Source organism: Impatiens glandulifera, chromosome 1 (assembly GCF_907164915.1).
Source record: "Impatiens glandulifera chromosome 1, dImpGla2.1, whole genome shotgun sequence".
NCBI classification, from domain to species: Eukaryota; Viridiplantae; Streptophyta; class Magnoliopsida; order Ericales; family Balsaminaceae; genus Impatiens; species Impatiens glandulifera.
Window position 1 is genome coordinate 147,639,977 of NC_061862.1, and position 17,243 is coordinate 147,657,219.

The 17,243-nt window shown below is 33.5% G+C and overlaps 1 protein-coding gene and 1 pseudogene across 1 annotated transcript; both read right to left on the reverse strand.

Annotated features, from left to right (window-relative positions):
• Positions 1-6,135: 6,135 nt before the first annotated feature.
• LOC124920061 lies at positions 6,136-7,614 on the reverse strand (annotated as a pseudogene).
• Positions 7,615-7,849: 235 nt separating this feature from the next.
• LOC124910080 (putative receptor-like protein kinase At3g47110) lies at positions 7,850-9,241 on the reverse strand. Its single transcript, XM_047450706.1, has one exon. The coding sequence runs from the start codon at positions 9,239-9,241 to the stop codon at positions 7,850-7,852; it is 1,392 nt and encodes a 463-aa protein (XP_047306662.1).
• Between the last annotated feature and the right edge of the window lie 8,002 nt (positions 9,242-17,243).

Consider the following 17,243-nt stretch of genomic DNA (forward strand, 5'->3'; position numbering starts at 1 on the left):
GGATGTAGCTCAATTTGAGTGAACCACTATAAATCTGTGTGTTCTTGTGTTCTTCTTTTTTGCATTTTTACAGATTGTTTCAAGTTGGTCGGATTTGGGAGATACAAATCCTAACAACATTCTCAACAATTTCATCTTCAACAACACATTGTTGTTCTTCGACAGTCGGTATATATTCAGCTGAAAAATCTCTCAAATCGACTGTACCAGTCTCTTCCAACTTGGAATCACCATCTGATGTCTTCCCAACACAATCTTTGTAGAGAACATGTTCATTAAAGATAACATTTCTGTTACGAATGATCTTCCGATTTTGATTATCTTAGAAACGATAACCAAACTCGATATCACCATAACCAATAAAAAATATTTATTAGACTTTGGATAAACTTGCTCCTATCACATTCATTATAATATGAACATATGATAAACAACCAAACACTTTCAAATAAGAAAGGTTTACCTTTTTATTGCTCCAGGATTTATCAGGAATTTTGAATTCAAGAGGAATAGAGGGTCCCCTGTTTATCAAATAGGCAACATTATTAATAACTTCTGCCCAGAAGGTTTTAGGCAGCCCTGAATGCAATCTTATGCTTCTGCACGCTCGTTCAATGTTCGATTCATTCGTTCAGCTACTCCATTCTCTTGAGGCGTTCGGGGAACAGTCTTCACTATACTGATCCCATTCACAGCACAATACTATTTGAAATCTGAATTGATATATTCACCTCCGTTGTCGGATCTCAAGCACTTAACTTTCTGATTTGTTTCATTTTTAACCAAAGCCTTCCATTTTTTGAAAATAGCAAATACTTCAGACTTGTGCTTCATAAAATATACCCATACATTTCTTGTCAAATCATCTATAAATCTCACGTAGTATTGTGATCCGCCAATAGAAGAAACAAGTGCAGGTCCCCACACATCAATGTGTACCAACTCTAGCATTTCTTTCTTAAGCTCCTTCCCATTTTTTAAAAAATTCATCTGTGTCTGTTTTCCAAGAATGCAGGTTTCACATAATTGATGTTCAACAGACTTCAGTTCTGGAATCTGTCCATTCTTCAAAAGAATTTTCATCCCTTTTTCGCTCATATGGCCCAACCTGCAATGCCACAGCTCACTGTTCTTCGAGTCATCAACTACAGCAGCAACTGATTCTCTACAAGTTGAAGTCGTGTATAACGTTCTAGTTTTGTGACCTCGACAACAACTATTGCTCCTTTAGTCACCTTCCACGCACCATTTCCACAACTAAAATTGTGACCTTCTTCATCAAGTTGTGTAACAGAGATAAAATTACGCATTAAACCTGGAATGTGTCTCACCTTATTAATCTTCCAAACAGAACCATTTGCCATCTTCAATTTGATGTCCCCCATGCCAACAATATCTAGTGGCTCACCATCTGCGAGATAAACTTTCTCACATTTTCCAGCCACATAATTCTCCATTAATTCTTTGTGGGCAGTAGTGTGGAAAGACGCTCCTGAGTCCAAAACCCATGAATCTATCGGGCTATCAACAGACAGAAGTAACGCATCAGTGACAGATTCTGTAACAACGTTGGATGCATCATTTTTATCATCACTATTTTTCTTCGGTGCTTTGCAGTTCCTCTTTAAATGACCATGTTTACCACAATTCCAGCACTCAAATGTACGCCCAGACTTGGACTGACTCCTCATGCTCCTTGACATAGATCTGCTCTTACCTCGCTTGAATTTTTATCATTACCTCTTCCCCTATTTTCCACATTCAGAGCAGAACCTTTGAATGTTTCATCAGAATCAATTTTACGAACCTCTTCAGAAAAAATACGATCTCTAACTTCAACAAATTTAGTTTAGCATTTCCAACTGAATTACTAATTGTTGCCCTCATAGGTTCCCAACTATTTGGTAGAGATACTAACAAAATCATGGCACTAACTTCATCCTCAAAATCAAATTCAACAAATAGTAATTGACTCACAATTGTATTGAATTCATTCAAATGAGTAGTGACAGAAGTACCATCAACCATTCTTAAGTAAAAGAGTCTTTTCATTAAGTGTACCTTGTTGTTAGCAGATAGTTTCTCATACATATCAGAAAGATCTTTCATCAGACCCATGGTGGTCTTCTCCTTTGTTACATTGTGAGCAACCGTCTTGGCTAGCGTCAATCGGACAACTCCCAAAATCTGTCTATCAAAGAGTTTCCATTCAGCTTCATCCATCTTCTCTGGTTTCTCACTCAAAGGAACATGAAGCTTCTTTTCATAGAGATAATCTTCAATCTGCATTCTCTAGAAGGCATAATATGTCCCATCAAATCTTCCAATCCCATGTCTTGTACTGTTCTAACTTGCCATTGTTTCCAATGCTCAGATCTAGCCTAGCTGCTCTGATACCAGTTGTTAGGATTTGTATCTCCCAAATTCGACCTGCTTGAAAACAATCTATAAAAAACACAAGAAAAAAAGAACACAAGAACACACAGATTTATAGTGGTTCACTCAAATTGAGCTACATCCACTTCAGCACCACCGGATTTCACTATGAAGAAGAAAAAGGAATACAGAGTTTTTGCCTTACACTTTATCTTTCTAAAATTCTATCTTAACAATGTAAACCCTTAATAATCACATACTTATAAGGTAAACATTCAGGTAATAAACCTAAATAACTTTGGTCAGGCCCAAACCCAAAACCAAAAAGAAAACACAATAAACTCTAATTAACAATGTAGAGTTTATTATAAGTGTAAGCTCCATAACTCAACGGGGTGCACTTGCTATTGCAATGACAAGAGTTGCGATGTCATTCTTTAGTAGCGAAAGCACTTCAACAACGAGACTTTAGAAACTGTAATTTTCTTAAGATTTTATGTGATTTTTACACTATTAATTGTGTTTCTTTATCTGGAAATGTTTTCAAATACAAAACAGAAACAGACAAAAGTGTTTTCTTCTTCTTTATTTAGTATGATGACTTTGTTTTCATTAATTAGATCTAGGGGTGAGCATAATTTGGGTTTACCTAAACCCAATCTTAACCCAAATCCAAAATATTAATTCGGGTTGGTTAATTTGGGTTTGGTTGAATATGGGTTGGGTTGAATATGGGTTGGATTTAATTTGGGTTGGGTTAGGGTTACCCAAATTACCCAAATTATATAAATTTAATTTAATTCTCTATTATTAATCCAATATAAACTAATCATCTTCCAACTTTAAGTCGAACACATTTTTCACACGTTTAACACGTTTTTCACACGTTTAACACGTTTTGGCACGTTTAACACGTTTTTGCACGTTTTTACGTTTTTGGCACGTTTTCACGTTATTGGCACGTTTAACACGTTTTTGACATGTTTAACACGTTTTCACACTAATAACGCATTTTCACGCTTTTGTCACGTTTAACATGTTTTTGACATTTTTAATACGTTTAACAAGTTTTTGACAAGTTTAACACGTTTTTCACGTTTTGGCACATTTAACACGTTTTTGACATATTTAACGCGTTAACACGTTTTTAATAAGTTTAACACGGTTTTCACGTTTTTGGCACGTTAACACGGTTTTCATGTTTTTGGCACGTTTAACACGTTTTTGACATTTTTATACGTTTAACACGTTTTTGATATATTTATTACGTTTTTCACACGTTTAATATGTTTTTCACACGTTTTTCACACGTTTAACATGTTTTTCACGTTTTTGGCATTATTAACACGTTTTTGACATATTTGACACGTTTTTCACGTGTTAATATGTTTTTCCCATTTTTGGCACGTTTAACACTTTTTTGACATGTTGAACACGTTTAATACGTTTTTGGAAAATTTAACATATTTTTAGCACATTTAACATGTTTTGGTACATTTAACATGTTTTTCACATTTTGCACGTTTTTTGCATGTTTAATACGTTTTTGGCACGTTTAACACGTTTTTGACATTTTAGCACGTTTAACACGTATTTGCACATTAAACATATTTTTGACATGTTTAACATGATTTTTGCACATTAACACATTTTGACAAGTTTTAACACGTTTTTGGCACACGTCTAACATGTTTAACACATTTTCACGTTTTTGGCACATTTAACACGTTTTCACGTTTTTGGCACGTTTAACATGTTTTTCACGTTTGCCACATTAAATATGTAAAAAATATATTAAACGTGTCAAAATGTGAAAAACATGTTAAACGTGTCAAAAACGTGTTAAACGTGTTAAACGTGCCAAAACGTGAAAACCGTGTGAAAATGTGTTAAAAATGTTAAAAACGTGTTAAACGTGTCAAAATTTGAAAAACGTGAAAAACGTGAAAAACATGTTAAACGTGCTAAAAACGTAAAAAATATGTCAAAATGTGTTAAACGTGCCAAAAACGGGAAAAACGTGAAAAACGTGTGAAAATTTGTTAAATATGTTAAAAACGTGTTAAACGTGTCAAGAATGTAAAAAACGTGAAAAACATGTTAAACGTGTCAAAATGTGTTAAACGTGCTAAAAACGTGAAAAACATGTCAAAATATGTTAAATGTGTTATAATCGTGAAAAACGTGTTAATTGTGTTAAACATACCAAAAATATGAAAAACGTGTTAAACGTGTCAAAATGTGTTAAACGTGCCATAAACGTGTTAAACGTGTCAAAAATGTGTTAAACGTGTCAAAAACGTTTTAAACGTGTGAAGAACGTATTAAACGTGTCAAAAATGTAAAAGAATATGTTAAACGTGTCAAACGTGCCAAAAACGTGAAAAATATGGAAAACGTGTTAAAAGGATTAAAATGTGTTAAATGAGTCAAATACATATTAAATAAAAAATAAAAAATAATAATTTGGGTTACCTAACCCATATTAGTAAATAATATGGGTTGGGTTATGGGTTACGGGTTGGGTTTACCCATTTGCTCACCCCTAAACCCTAAATAGATCCTCAAACATCAGGTACCATTTTCTTTTCTTTTTTTCGAAAATAAAAAATAGGTCATTTGACATTTTTAGCATGATCTAATCTTCATTTCTAATTCCTATCATGAAACATTCTGGAATTCGGGTGTCATTCTGTTTCTCACCTTTCTTCAGGTTAACCGCTTACGTGGAATTTGTATTCTATTGGGTTGAATTTTTCTTTCTTTTTAAAAACTAAAACCAAACAATTATTTTTGTAACTGATTCTGTAGCTACAAGGTTATGACATTAAGGAATTACTGCAGGCATCCTAGAAAGTCCTTTTCCCAAAAAAAAACTCTAGAAAGTCCTTAAGTGTCTTCTTCAATATGGCTATAACTTTATAAATCACCTTAAATTCTTGATGCTTAAGTCATTGACGAATTTGATACATTTAAGTGTTCTCTTCAATATGGCTATAACTTCAGGTTATGATGAAGAATCTACAATAAAAAAGAAGAAGAATCCACAAGTTAGAATCTACAAAACAGAAAACAAAGATTAAATCTACAATTACTAAGGTCTAATCTACAATAAAGAAGAAAAAGAAAAACCCACATTTTAAATCTTCAAAACTGAAAAAAAATATAAAAAAATTAAATCTCCAATTACTTAGGTCTAAGATAAGGAATCTCTAATGGAGAAGAGAACTCAAAAGTTAAAATCATTAAAATAGACAATACAGATTAGATATTCAATTACTAAGGTTATTCTCAATTTAAACACAATATTAAGAATCAATCTGATATCAATTTGACAAATCAGATAATCTACTTAAACTCTACACAATAGTCTATTGTCTTCAAACATAACGAAATGAGTAGTGCATTATTAATTTATGAGGAATGATAGGGAGCACGACTTTGGGGGAGCGACTCGTACAGCGAAAGTGACATCGCTGTTATACGAAAGTGACATCGCTGTTATACAAAAGAGACCTCGTCCCTTTTGTATAATAACGAGGTCTCTTTTGTATAACAGCGAGGTCACTTTCGTATAATAGCGAGGTCATTTTCGCTGTACGAGTCGCTCCCCAAGTCGTGCTCCCAATCATTTTTCTTAATTTATTATATATGTTACTATATTTGCATCTATTTTACACTCCTCTACCAAAACAACTTGAGTTACAAGATAACATATTTTGATCTAATTTTCTTTTATGTAGACAAAACAAATTTTAACTCAAGAGTTCATCTATGATGTAATTTATTATTTTTTTTAATAAGAATACAATTAAAAAAACAAAATTAAAGTTGAAAGTGAATCATATTTTTTACTTGAACATGGCCTCATTGATCTGGTGCAGCTCCTTAACAACATCGGTTATGTACATCCTATTCTGGGGTAGCTCTTCAGAGCAAGCCAAACCAATCTTCACCATTGAGATCAAACAATTGTCCCTCTGATCAATAACAATATCACTTTTTAAAATTACCGGATCCATTACAATCTCAACCGCGTTTCCTGTCAAGACTTGACTAGCATAGTTACGAATGTTAAGACCATCCACAAACATCAAATCAGTAGGCCTCTTTCCCGTTAACATCTCTAGCAAGAAAACCCCGTAACTGTAAACATCGCCTTTCATCGACATTTCACTTCCAAGACCGTACTCTAATAAAGATTATGAAATAAATTAGAACAAAAAAAAAGATTTGTTCTCCTATCGGCTAACATACCTGGTGCAGCATATCCGACTGTGCCCAAGACTCCTATCGAACTACTGTGATGGGAAATACCCATTTTTGGATGATACAGTCTGGCCAGTCCAAAATCTCCAACGCGTGCAACCATTTGTTGGTCAAGAAGAATGTTACTTGGCTTCGAGTGCAGAAGCCACATCAATCGCAACTCTTAAACGCTGCAGTAGATTGAGCTCAGGTCTGCTAGTTTCTTGAGATGGATGCAGCCATTCCTCCAGATTCCCATTCATCATTAGTTCGTAAACTAGAGCTTTGAATTCTTTACCTTGAAAATCAATGCTTGAGCAACATGTTACGATCTTGACGAGGTTCCGGTGTCTAATGTTCTTTAACGCTTTACATTCTGCAATGAAGCTTCTCGTGGCACCTGGGTTTACAAGGTTAAGTACTTTGATGGCAACATCTCCGATTTGATCAAGAGTTCCGATCTGATCAAGAACTCCTCTGTACACGAAGCCAAAACTGCCAGCACCAATCAAATTGTTGGAAGAGAACCCATCCGTTGCATTGAAGAGCTCGCCGTAGGAGACTTGCACTAAAGACTCCTTGGGCAACAATTCCAAAGTCGTGGATTCCCTCTTCCTTTTCGGCAAGTAAAACACAAAGCTTGAAATTAAGATTATGATTCCTAGTATTGAAGCACCCACGATTGCATAGATGCGTTTGGATGAAAAGAAGAAGTTACGATTCAGTTTCTTGACAGGGCATCTCGGAAATTGTAGAGAAGGTATTCCGCCGCATAGCTTATCGTTCCCATACACGGATACTGAAGTTGAGTTTGCAAAAGCGCCATGTAAAGGCAATTCTCCATTGAAGTTATTGAAGGACAAGTTAAGGTTGATCAAGGAAAGTTTCTCCAAGAAAGTTGGGATTTGTCCCGATAGATTATTGCTCGACAGGTCAAGGATTCTCATGAATTCTATCGACATGGGAATAGATCCTTGGAGCATGTTTCCTTGCAGGAATAGTGATTCGAGGCTGGTACAACTGCTTATACTACTAGGGATCTCACCAGACAAGTTATTATTCGAGATATCCAACTCCACCAAACTTTTGAGTTCTCCGATCTCTGAAGGAAGTGGGCCGGACAGGTGATTGTGAGATAAGTAGAGAAAAATCGATAGAGATGAAACTTGGAAAAGTTCTTTTGGAATGGTTCCACTCAGATTGTTTTGTTCAAGATCCAATGATATTAATCTTTGGCAGTTGCAATACTGGAAGGTATCGTCCCTTCTAGGTTATTGTTACTGAAAGAGAGATCATTCACCAACGAAAGATTTCCAATTGAATCCGGAATAGTACCCGAAAGCTGATTTCGTCCGAGGGAAAATCTCTGCAACTTTTGAAGTTTACCTATGGTACATGGAATCGGCCCAGTGAATCTGTTATCTTCCATGTTTAAAAAAGACAAGTTAACAAGGTTTCCGATGGTTGGAGGAATCCTGCCTTGCAGTTGGTTTGAATCAAGGGTAAAGAAATTCATATTTGATGATAGATTCCCTACCAAATCAGGAAGCACTCCTCTCAACTGGTTGCGATTTATGATCAACATTTCCAAACTGCTGCAATTTGTTAGCGACTCGAGGAAATTCATTTCATCAAAATCCCCGCTCCCTAAATTGTCAACATGTAAATGAAGAATCAGGAGATTCACTAGTTTGCTGAAATCAACCGTCAGTTTGCCACTGAATTTGTTTACGGCAAAAGATAGATTCACGACTTTGGTAAGATTCCCTATTGAATTTGGAAGTTGTCCGGTAAAGTTGTTAACATGGAGTTCAAGCCGTTCCAAATGCGGGAACATGTTCCCAATGTAGGGTGGAAGACTCCCGTGAAGATGATTAAATGGTAAAGATAAAACAATCAAGTTGGAGAGGTTATACAATGATGAAGGGATCATACCAGATATCTGATTACCAGCCAATCCAAGAAATACGAGGTTCTTTAACTGCCCCAAGTTATTTGGAATAGTTCCACCAAAGAGATTATATGAAGCAGAGAATCCTTGAAGAGAAGTGATATTGCCCAGAAATTTTGGAACTCCTCCAGTTAAATTGTTTTCATATACGTTGATCTTCTTGAGCATCGACAAGGAGCTAAATTCTTCGGGGATGGTTCCCACCAGATTATTGCTTCCAAAATATAGATACGCGAGGCTAGAGCAGCGCGACAGGCTGACCGGAATCCTTCCCTGGAAACTGTTCCTTTGGAGCACCAATTCTTTCAGCCTGTACAAGCCACCTATTTCATTTGGGATTTCCCCATGGAAGCTATTGTTGTCTAGCCATAGTCGTCTAAGAAAGGTGAGATTTCCTACATGAGGAGACAAGGTGCCCGACAAACCCAAAGAGGTTAGATCAATGAGAGTGACCCTCTTGTGCCTTTTACCGCAGAGCACACCTTCCCAATTGCAGAAATGGGAAGACTCATTCCATGAACTCAAAGCTCCCCCACCAAAAGGGTCGAGGATCTTGGACTTCATAGCCAATAGTGAAACATGATCAGTTTCGTTATTATTAAGTGCATCAGTAGTAATGATTAGTACGAGGAGTGCCAATTGTTGTAGCACCAACCAGAACCTCATTTTTTGAATTGTATGTAAGAGTATATGAATCACACATCAACAGACTATAGTAATAAATACGAAAAGCATTTCAATTTTTACACGAAACAAATTTGGAATTACAAGAAAAAAATGTGTTGACTTGACTTGAGACATTGAAATCACAGCCACACAGGAAGACAATTGATAAGATAAGGTAGATCACTATTTGGGTGTGGGTGTACCATAACTTAATTTAGACATACATGATGTCTTCTTGTGGATTATTCTAATGTTTTTCTGACAATTAACAATGTTAAGAAAATTGACCCATTCAATGAACCTGGGTTAGCTCTATCCTACATGTAAGTAACGGCACTGTCTGAATTTCCCTATGCACAAAAGGGAATCATTACCTCATGAAACCTTCTAAGGATAAATTAATTTTTAAATTTTAAAAGTCAATTTTTTTTTATAGTTTTTATAAATAAAAAAAAAAGATTTTAATAAAAAACTTAGGTAAAACTAAAAAAAAATCCGTTTCCTCAAACAACCCTTTGTGTATATGTTGCCAAAGAAATACCCCATTTTTTTTTTTATATTTTATATTCTCAACTTGAGAGAGAGAGGTTTCCAGTATTTTGGTTGGTTGTTGAGATTTGAGGGTAAAGAAATTGTGATATATTAGAGCTTGTTTCATTTTTTTTTGTTTTATATCGGTTTTTTATATAATTTGTATTTGATTTTTTTTTTTTTAAATTAGGTTTTAAAGTTTATTAAATATTTTATCTTTTAAATATATGAGATAGAAAGATAAAGAAAAAAAATATGAAATAAAATGTATATTTGTTATTTCAATAAAAGATTTGTAATTATGATAAAACAATGTTTAAAAAGAAGAGAGAGTAAATTTGTATAAAATATTGAATGAACAGTTTTTTTTATTAAGTATAACATCATTTATTAATAAATTAATATTGGATATATAGATATACTTATTTTCTTAAAAAAAAATACATTTATATATTCACTATAAACTACCTACATATATTTATATTAAAATATACTATTATTATTTTATATAATCAATAAATTTAATAATTAAATTATATAAAATAGAAAATAGAAGAAATAAAATGAAAAATATAATAAAATGAAAATTTCATGAGAAAAAAACACTAAAAGATATAAGGTTTGAAAGATATAGAAAAAATTGTGTTTTAAATTCAAAATATATTTGATTATAAATCAAAACTAACACTTAATTACGTGTAATCGGAAAATTATAAATATACAGTTAATGAAATGTAGTATTTTAAATTGTGAATGATGAAGAGAGAAATGAAGAACCAATTGAGTTCAAGGATTAGTAGAACCTATAGGCTATGCTTCTCCTCAAACCATTAAGAAAATTGAACTTTAGAATTGTTTGTGTTTTATATTTTATTTGATACAAAAATAAATAATAATAAATGAGTGTAAGTAATCACTGAGGTTGAAACATTGAAATCACCGTTGTGTGTTCATCTAGACTCTTGTCTTTATTGGCTAAAATAAAAAACGAAGTATATCAATTATGTCAAATATACTCATATTGCTAAAAAAAGAGAAAAATAATAGCTTCCTTTAAGGTTGAGATTTTGAAATCACCACATAGTGCTCAATCAGATTATCGTCTTGATTGTTAAAGACAATAGCATACATGTATCGATTCTATCAGATATACCGAGTCGACACAAAACAAAACAAAAAATATAAAAATACTGAAAGTGGATGAGACATTGAAATCACCACTCGATATTATTCAGACTCACGTCTTTATGTGTCTCAAAAGCAACACGAGTACACCGATTCTGTCAGATAGTACCATGAGTACAATAAGAGCTCTCTCAAGCCTAGAATGACAAAGAATCTCTCAAATAAAAAATGTAATAAATGAGTGGGATGAAATTCCAAAGCACGTGGCGCAAAGTAGAAACTCGATTAAAACGTCAGAAATGATGCTTGGACAGAAAATTCCCTTTCAAAAAATTTTTTAAAATAATAGCGAGTAAACGGATTCGAGTGCATTATTGACATTCGCGTCGAACGAAAATATAAGGAAATTGGCCTCCTTTTGAGACGGTTCAAAAACTACACTCGAAGTTAGATTCTAAACTTGTTTTAATCCGGGATTTGTTATAAAATGAAAGAGAGATTAATGCATACATTAACTTGTAATAAAAAAATGAAAAATTCTAGACAACTTCTAGGAGTATTTTCCACTAAAAAAAGTGAAAAACAAAACCTAGACAAGTGCTAAGGGCATTTTAAAAAAAAAATAAAAAGCCCTTAACTCACGCACTTTAGGCATTTTCTATAATAAATGAAGCGTCGAAGTCTTCAAAAAAAAAAAAGAGAAAACTCCCTAGTCATGCACTATGAGAATTTTCCAAAAAAAATAAACAAAAGAAAAAAGAAAAAAAAACCCAAGTCATGCACTAAGTGCATTTTCCAAAAAAAAATGAAGCGTCGAAGTCTTTAAATAAAAAGAGAAACCAGAAATCATGATAAAAAGTGTTTTCTTAACAAATAAAAAAATGTCACAATCCGAAAATTAAAAATTTCAAAAAGAACAAATAATGAAACAGTTCAAGTTAATCTCTTGAGAATTATACCCTCTAGGTGAGATTTGTACGCCAACAATCATTGAAGATGTCATTGCACAAAAGCGCCTCACTAAGGCATGTAGTAGTTGCAACCCAAACCACCCTTGTGTGATCAGGCGTCTAGCTCCTCAAACTACACAATCACAAGAGCATTTAAATTATTCAGACGTCAATCTACCAAGCTGACGCAAACCTCTAGCTATCTCACGATTTTTTTCACGTAAGTCAGACTAATTAGACACGTACATTTGGACTAATTAGATACACACTCTGGGACTATGATTGTGAGGTTAAGATGATGTAGTCGCCCACCTATGGAAGGGCATCAACACTCTATTTATCAACACATATGGTCTATGGACTATGGACTATAGTGGCATAAGATTAATATATTTGTTTTCCACTCGAGTTGAAAAGACGATGAAAACCCCATTAACTATTTCACGTAGCTCGCTTACGAATTATAGTAGTGTTAAATTAATGTATATGTAAGATGTCCACCCGCACAAAGATGCAAAACTCTTCAGTTATCTCGCATAACTATTCTTTAGACCATAAAAGCTTGAGATCAATACACTCGCTCATCAATCCTCAAAATAATGAAAACCTGAGATTAACTTGAGATTAATACTCTTTTTCATCAGTCCGAAAGATGATGCATAAACCTCTTGCATTGTTTCGTAATGTCCCGATATCCATGCTCGGACAAGATACTTGCATCACCAATCAACACCTTGACAAGAGTCAAAAGTCAAAAGTTAATCTACCACATTTCAAAAAAAAAATGTGAACATCTTTCAAGATCTGAAATTCCTACAAGGCAACCAAGGAGCACCAAAATTGGGGCATCATCGATCATGTAATCGCTAGGTTTTATTTATCTATCATTTTAATGTTTTTTTAAATAAATAAAAAATGAGTCTAAGTGAGATTATAAATTAGGTTGTTTCCAAATGTGGTGTCTATGGTGTCAAACTTGGACATGCGTTTTTCAAAACTCGATTGTAATTCTCAAACTTTGACCAAGAGAGGCATTCTATAGACACCAACATTTTGCACCTTAAGATTATAATTAAATTTAAGTCTATTTAAATAAAATAAAAATAGTAAATAAAACCAACAAATTAAATGGATTTAAAATAAATTTTCTCTACTTAATTAATTTGTGTTTAATTTTGTTTTTGCAGGAAAAAACACTAGTAAAAAAAGGCTCAATACCAAGCGGTTTCTCGCTCGGTAATATTTTCATTTCTAATCGGTATAGGGAAACACTGATTGAATTTAATACGATCTTCATCGGTCGCTAGAAGCTCTCTCGGTAATACAAATTCAAGGAACACCGATTAGATTTTAACCAATGGGTGTAGGAAAAAAGGAAACACCGATTGGACTTTAACCAATCGGTATAGAAACACACTGATTGAACTTTAACCAATCGGTATAGAGAAAAGTAAAACACTGATTAGACTTTAACCAATCGGTATATATATAGGTTTCAAAAATAAAGAGGTAGACATTCTCAAGAAAATCGTCTCTAAATGGTACAATTGAAAAGTTAGCTTCCTCCACTCTCAATAGTAATATGAAGTATTTGATATGGAATTAATAACAATTCAATATATGGCCACAAATACACTACATAAAGTATCACACCTGAAGTATTCCTTAAACTAAAGCTATCCACATTTAGGTCAAGGGATGAAGATAGGAAAGTAAAAAAAAAAGAGAAAAAAATGGATTCATCCAGCCCTATGGGGAAAATATTTCTAACATAGAGAAAGAAAATGAAATGAAATGGCATGATCAAATTATAAATATAAGATATGTTAGTATCACATTACACACTTCAAAGAAAAGGAGATTACTTCTTCGCATTCCTTCATTTTCGCCTGAGCTTCATCAAAATCATAATTTCAGGATAACCTTTATGAAAATTTTAAATTGAGGTCTCCTCCTTTTGTTACCAATAAACGATGTTGCCAGATAACCTAACAGATGTAGGTGCATTTGTTTGAATAACATTAAGGTACCTGGGAAAAATTCATTTTGTTGTTAAATGAAGCCATATATACATCTTCAATACTAGGTATAATGTTAGCAAAAAACCACAAAATTTAATGGCAACCAAATTATTCAAACAATAAACCATAGTATCATCAAAAGAAATATGCCTATTTTCAAAGAAGACTAATTGTAAACAACAATCAAACTAATGAAAGGAAGAAAATTACGATTCAACAAAATTTGGATACTAATATTATTAGATAATACACTAAGAAAATAAGTTAATTTTGCAAGAAAGTTGCATACATCAATTATGATAACCAATCACTTTTGCTGAAAATAGAAAAGGTAGACAAGAAAGAACATAAATGAGATTATCTTCATACTTGTCCTGATTGAATAAATCAATTATTTGTGTCCTTTCATGATCATGACTGAAAAAGATGAACAAGCTCTAGTGCATTAACAATATTCTACTTTGCACTTGATTCATGGGAGAAACAAAACTCTGCATCACAGAGTTAGATAACATCACAGTGAAAATATAAGAAGGATAATGCATATTAAGAAAAAATCTTGTTACAGATGGACAAATGATAGAAACCTTTGAGACAATGACGACGAGTGAACGAAGCCTTCGTTGTAGTAGTAGGGACGACAGTCGTCGCAGTAGTTGGGGTCGGCGGTCGCAAGGGATTTTGGAAATGGGGAAAGAAGAGCAACTCTCGGGTTTTGTTAATTAACTTAGCAATACCGATTGGTGTTTCTACCAATCGGTATTATAACTTAATAAACACGATAAGATTGCTGCCCATTTTACCTATATATTTTTGGGTCTATACTGATTGGTAATAATACCAATTGGTATTTGTCCTGGGCTATACCGATTGGTTATAATACCAATCAGTATTATTAACTTAATATGGATTGATATCATAATCAATCGCTAGAGATTTTTGTCATTTACCATTTTTTTATTAGTGAAAATTATTGAACGCAAAGTCAAAAGAGGACTAAGTGCATTATGCCACCTAGACCCAAACCAAACTACCAGAAATGATGAAAAATGATAAGAGAGAGAGCTTGGTTATGGGTCTTTGGGGGATTTTTTTGGGGCATTGATAAAAAGGCAAGGAGGGGGTTAAAAAAGAGGCTCTTAGTTGATCTTGTGAGGAGCATAGTCGAAGGGGACTCCTAGCCTCAGTCCGAAGTTGCTCAACATCGTTCAATTTCATTCGAAGATCCCACAACCGAATAAAATATTAAGACGAGTTCTTAATCTTCACTCTTGAAAATCGAAAGAGTTCATAGCAGTGTGTCACAGACAAAAACTCGGTCACCAAATAACTCCTCGTCCCGTGCGACACTAGTCTGTTAGGATTTGTGTCTCCCAAATCCGACCTGATTGAAACGATCTGTAAAAACTCAAGAAATAAGAACACAAGAAAACAAAGATTTATAGTGGTTTACTCAAAATGAGCTAAGTCCACTTCAGCCGCCACCATATTTCACTATGAAAAAGAAGAATGAATACATAGTTTTGCCTCACACTTTATCTCTCTAGAATTCTCTCTAATAACTATAAACTCTTAATACTCACATATTTATGGGGTAAACATTCGGGTAATAAAACCTAAATAACTCTTGGTCAGACCCAAGCCCAAAACCAAATACAAACCCAATAAACTCTAATTAATAATTGTAGAGTTTATTATAAGTGTGGCTCCATAACTCAACATAGTATAGATTGTCTCATTCCTAGCTAGTTAGTCTCTTAAAATATGCAAGAAGAATGAACACTTTAGAGAGAAAGAGCTTGGAGAATAACTTGTCTATTGCTTATTACTTTACAAGTGTGAGGTATAGTGGTAAGGTTACAAGACTTGTTTATATACAAGTGGAGAGATCTTTCTAAATCCTCCTTGACCTAGGGTTTTCTATACTTTTCTATTACCTAACCTAGACCCAAGAACTCATAGATAATTCTAGAGAGTTCTCATATCTTCATACTTTAGAAACTCCTAGAGAATTCCATGACCTTACTTACAACTAGGAACTCTTAGGGTGTGTTTGATGATGGGGAATTGGAATTGGAATTGGCATTGGAATTCTAATTCCAATTCCATGAGAATTGGCATTGAATTACAATTCAATTCCTATGTTTGGAAAAATGATAGAATTGTAATTCAATTCCAATTCTTATGTTTGGGAAAATGATAGAATTGTAATTCAATTCTAATTCCAATGTTTGTAAAATAAAATATCGGTTCAAAATGTTAACTTTTAAAATATGTTTTGACGTTTTGGCACGTTTAATACGTTTTTGTCATTTTTTCACATTTTCACACGTTTTTCACGTTTTTCAAACGTTTTTCACGTTTTTCACATGATTTTCACGTTTTTCACACGTTTTTCACATTTTCACACGTTTTCACACGTTTTCACGTTTTTTACACGTTTTCACGTTTTTCACACATTACAACACGTTTTTCACACGTTTTAACACGTTTTTCACGTTTTACACGTTTTTCACGTTTTTCACAATTTTCACACGTTTTAACACGTTTTTCACGTTTTCAAATGTTTTCACGTTTTAACACGTTTTTCACACATATTCACACGTTCTTCACGTTTTCACGTTTTCACACGTTTTTCACGTTTTCACGTTTTTTAAACGTTTTTCACATGTTTTTCACGTTTCTCACACGTTTTCACACGTTTTCACGTTTTTTTACACGTTTTAATACGTTTTCACGTTTTTCACACATTACAACACGTTTTTCACGTTTTCACACATTTTTCACACATTATTCACACGTTTTTCACGTTTTTCACACGTTTTAACATGTTTTACACGTTTTTCACGTTTTTCACACGTTTTAACATGTTTTCCACGTTTCAAACGTTTTCACGTTTTCTATACGTTTTAACACGTTTTCAAACGTATTCACGTTTTTCACACGTTTTCACGCTTTTCACACGTTTTAACACATTTTTCACGTTTTTTACGTTTCCACGTTTTTCACGTGTTAAACGTGTTAAAACATGTTAAACGTGTTAAATGTGTTAACACTACAACAAAACAGACCTACGGCAACGCTTAAAAAGACTTCTGCCAACCCATAAAAGCGTCGCCAAAAATATCACCGACACTTATTCTTGCGTCGCCATAAGCAGGGTGGGCGAATGTTATAGCAACGCTTATTTTAGCGTCGGTAATATCAATTTAAGCGTCGCCAAAAGTCCATAATTTTTAAAAACAAATTTTATTTTATTTTTTATTTATTTTAACAATTTTATCCGAATTTTTATTTTTAAAATTAAATATTCATTGAAAAGGACATTCAAAAATCATTGAATAACATTTTTAATAATAACAAAATTAGCATAAA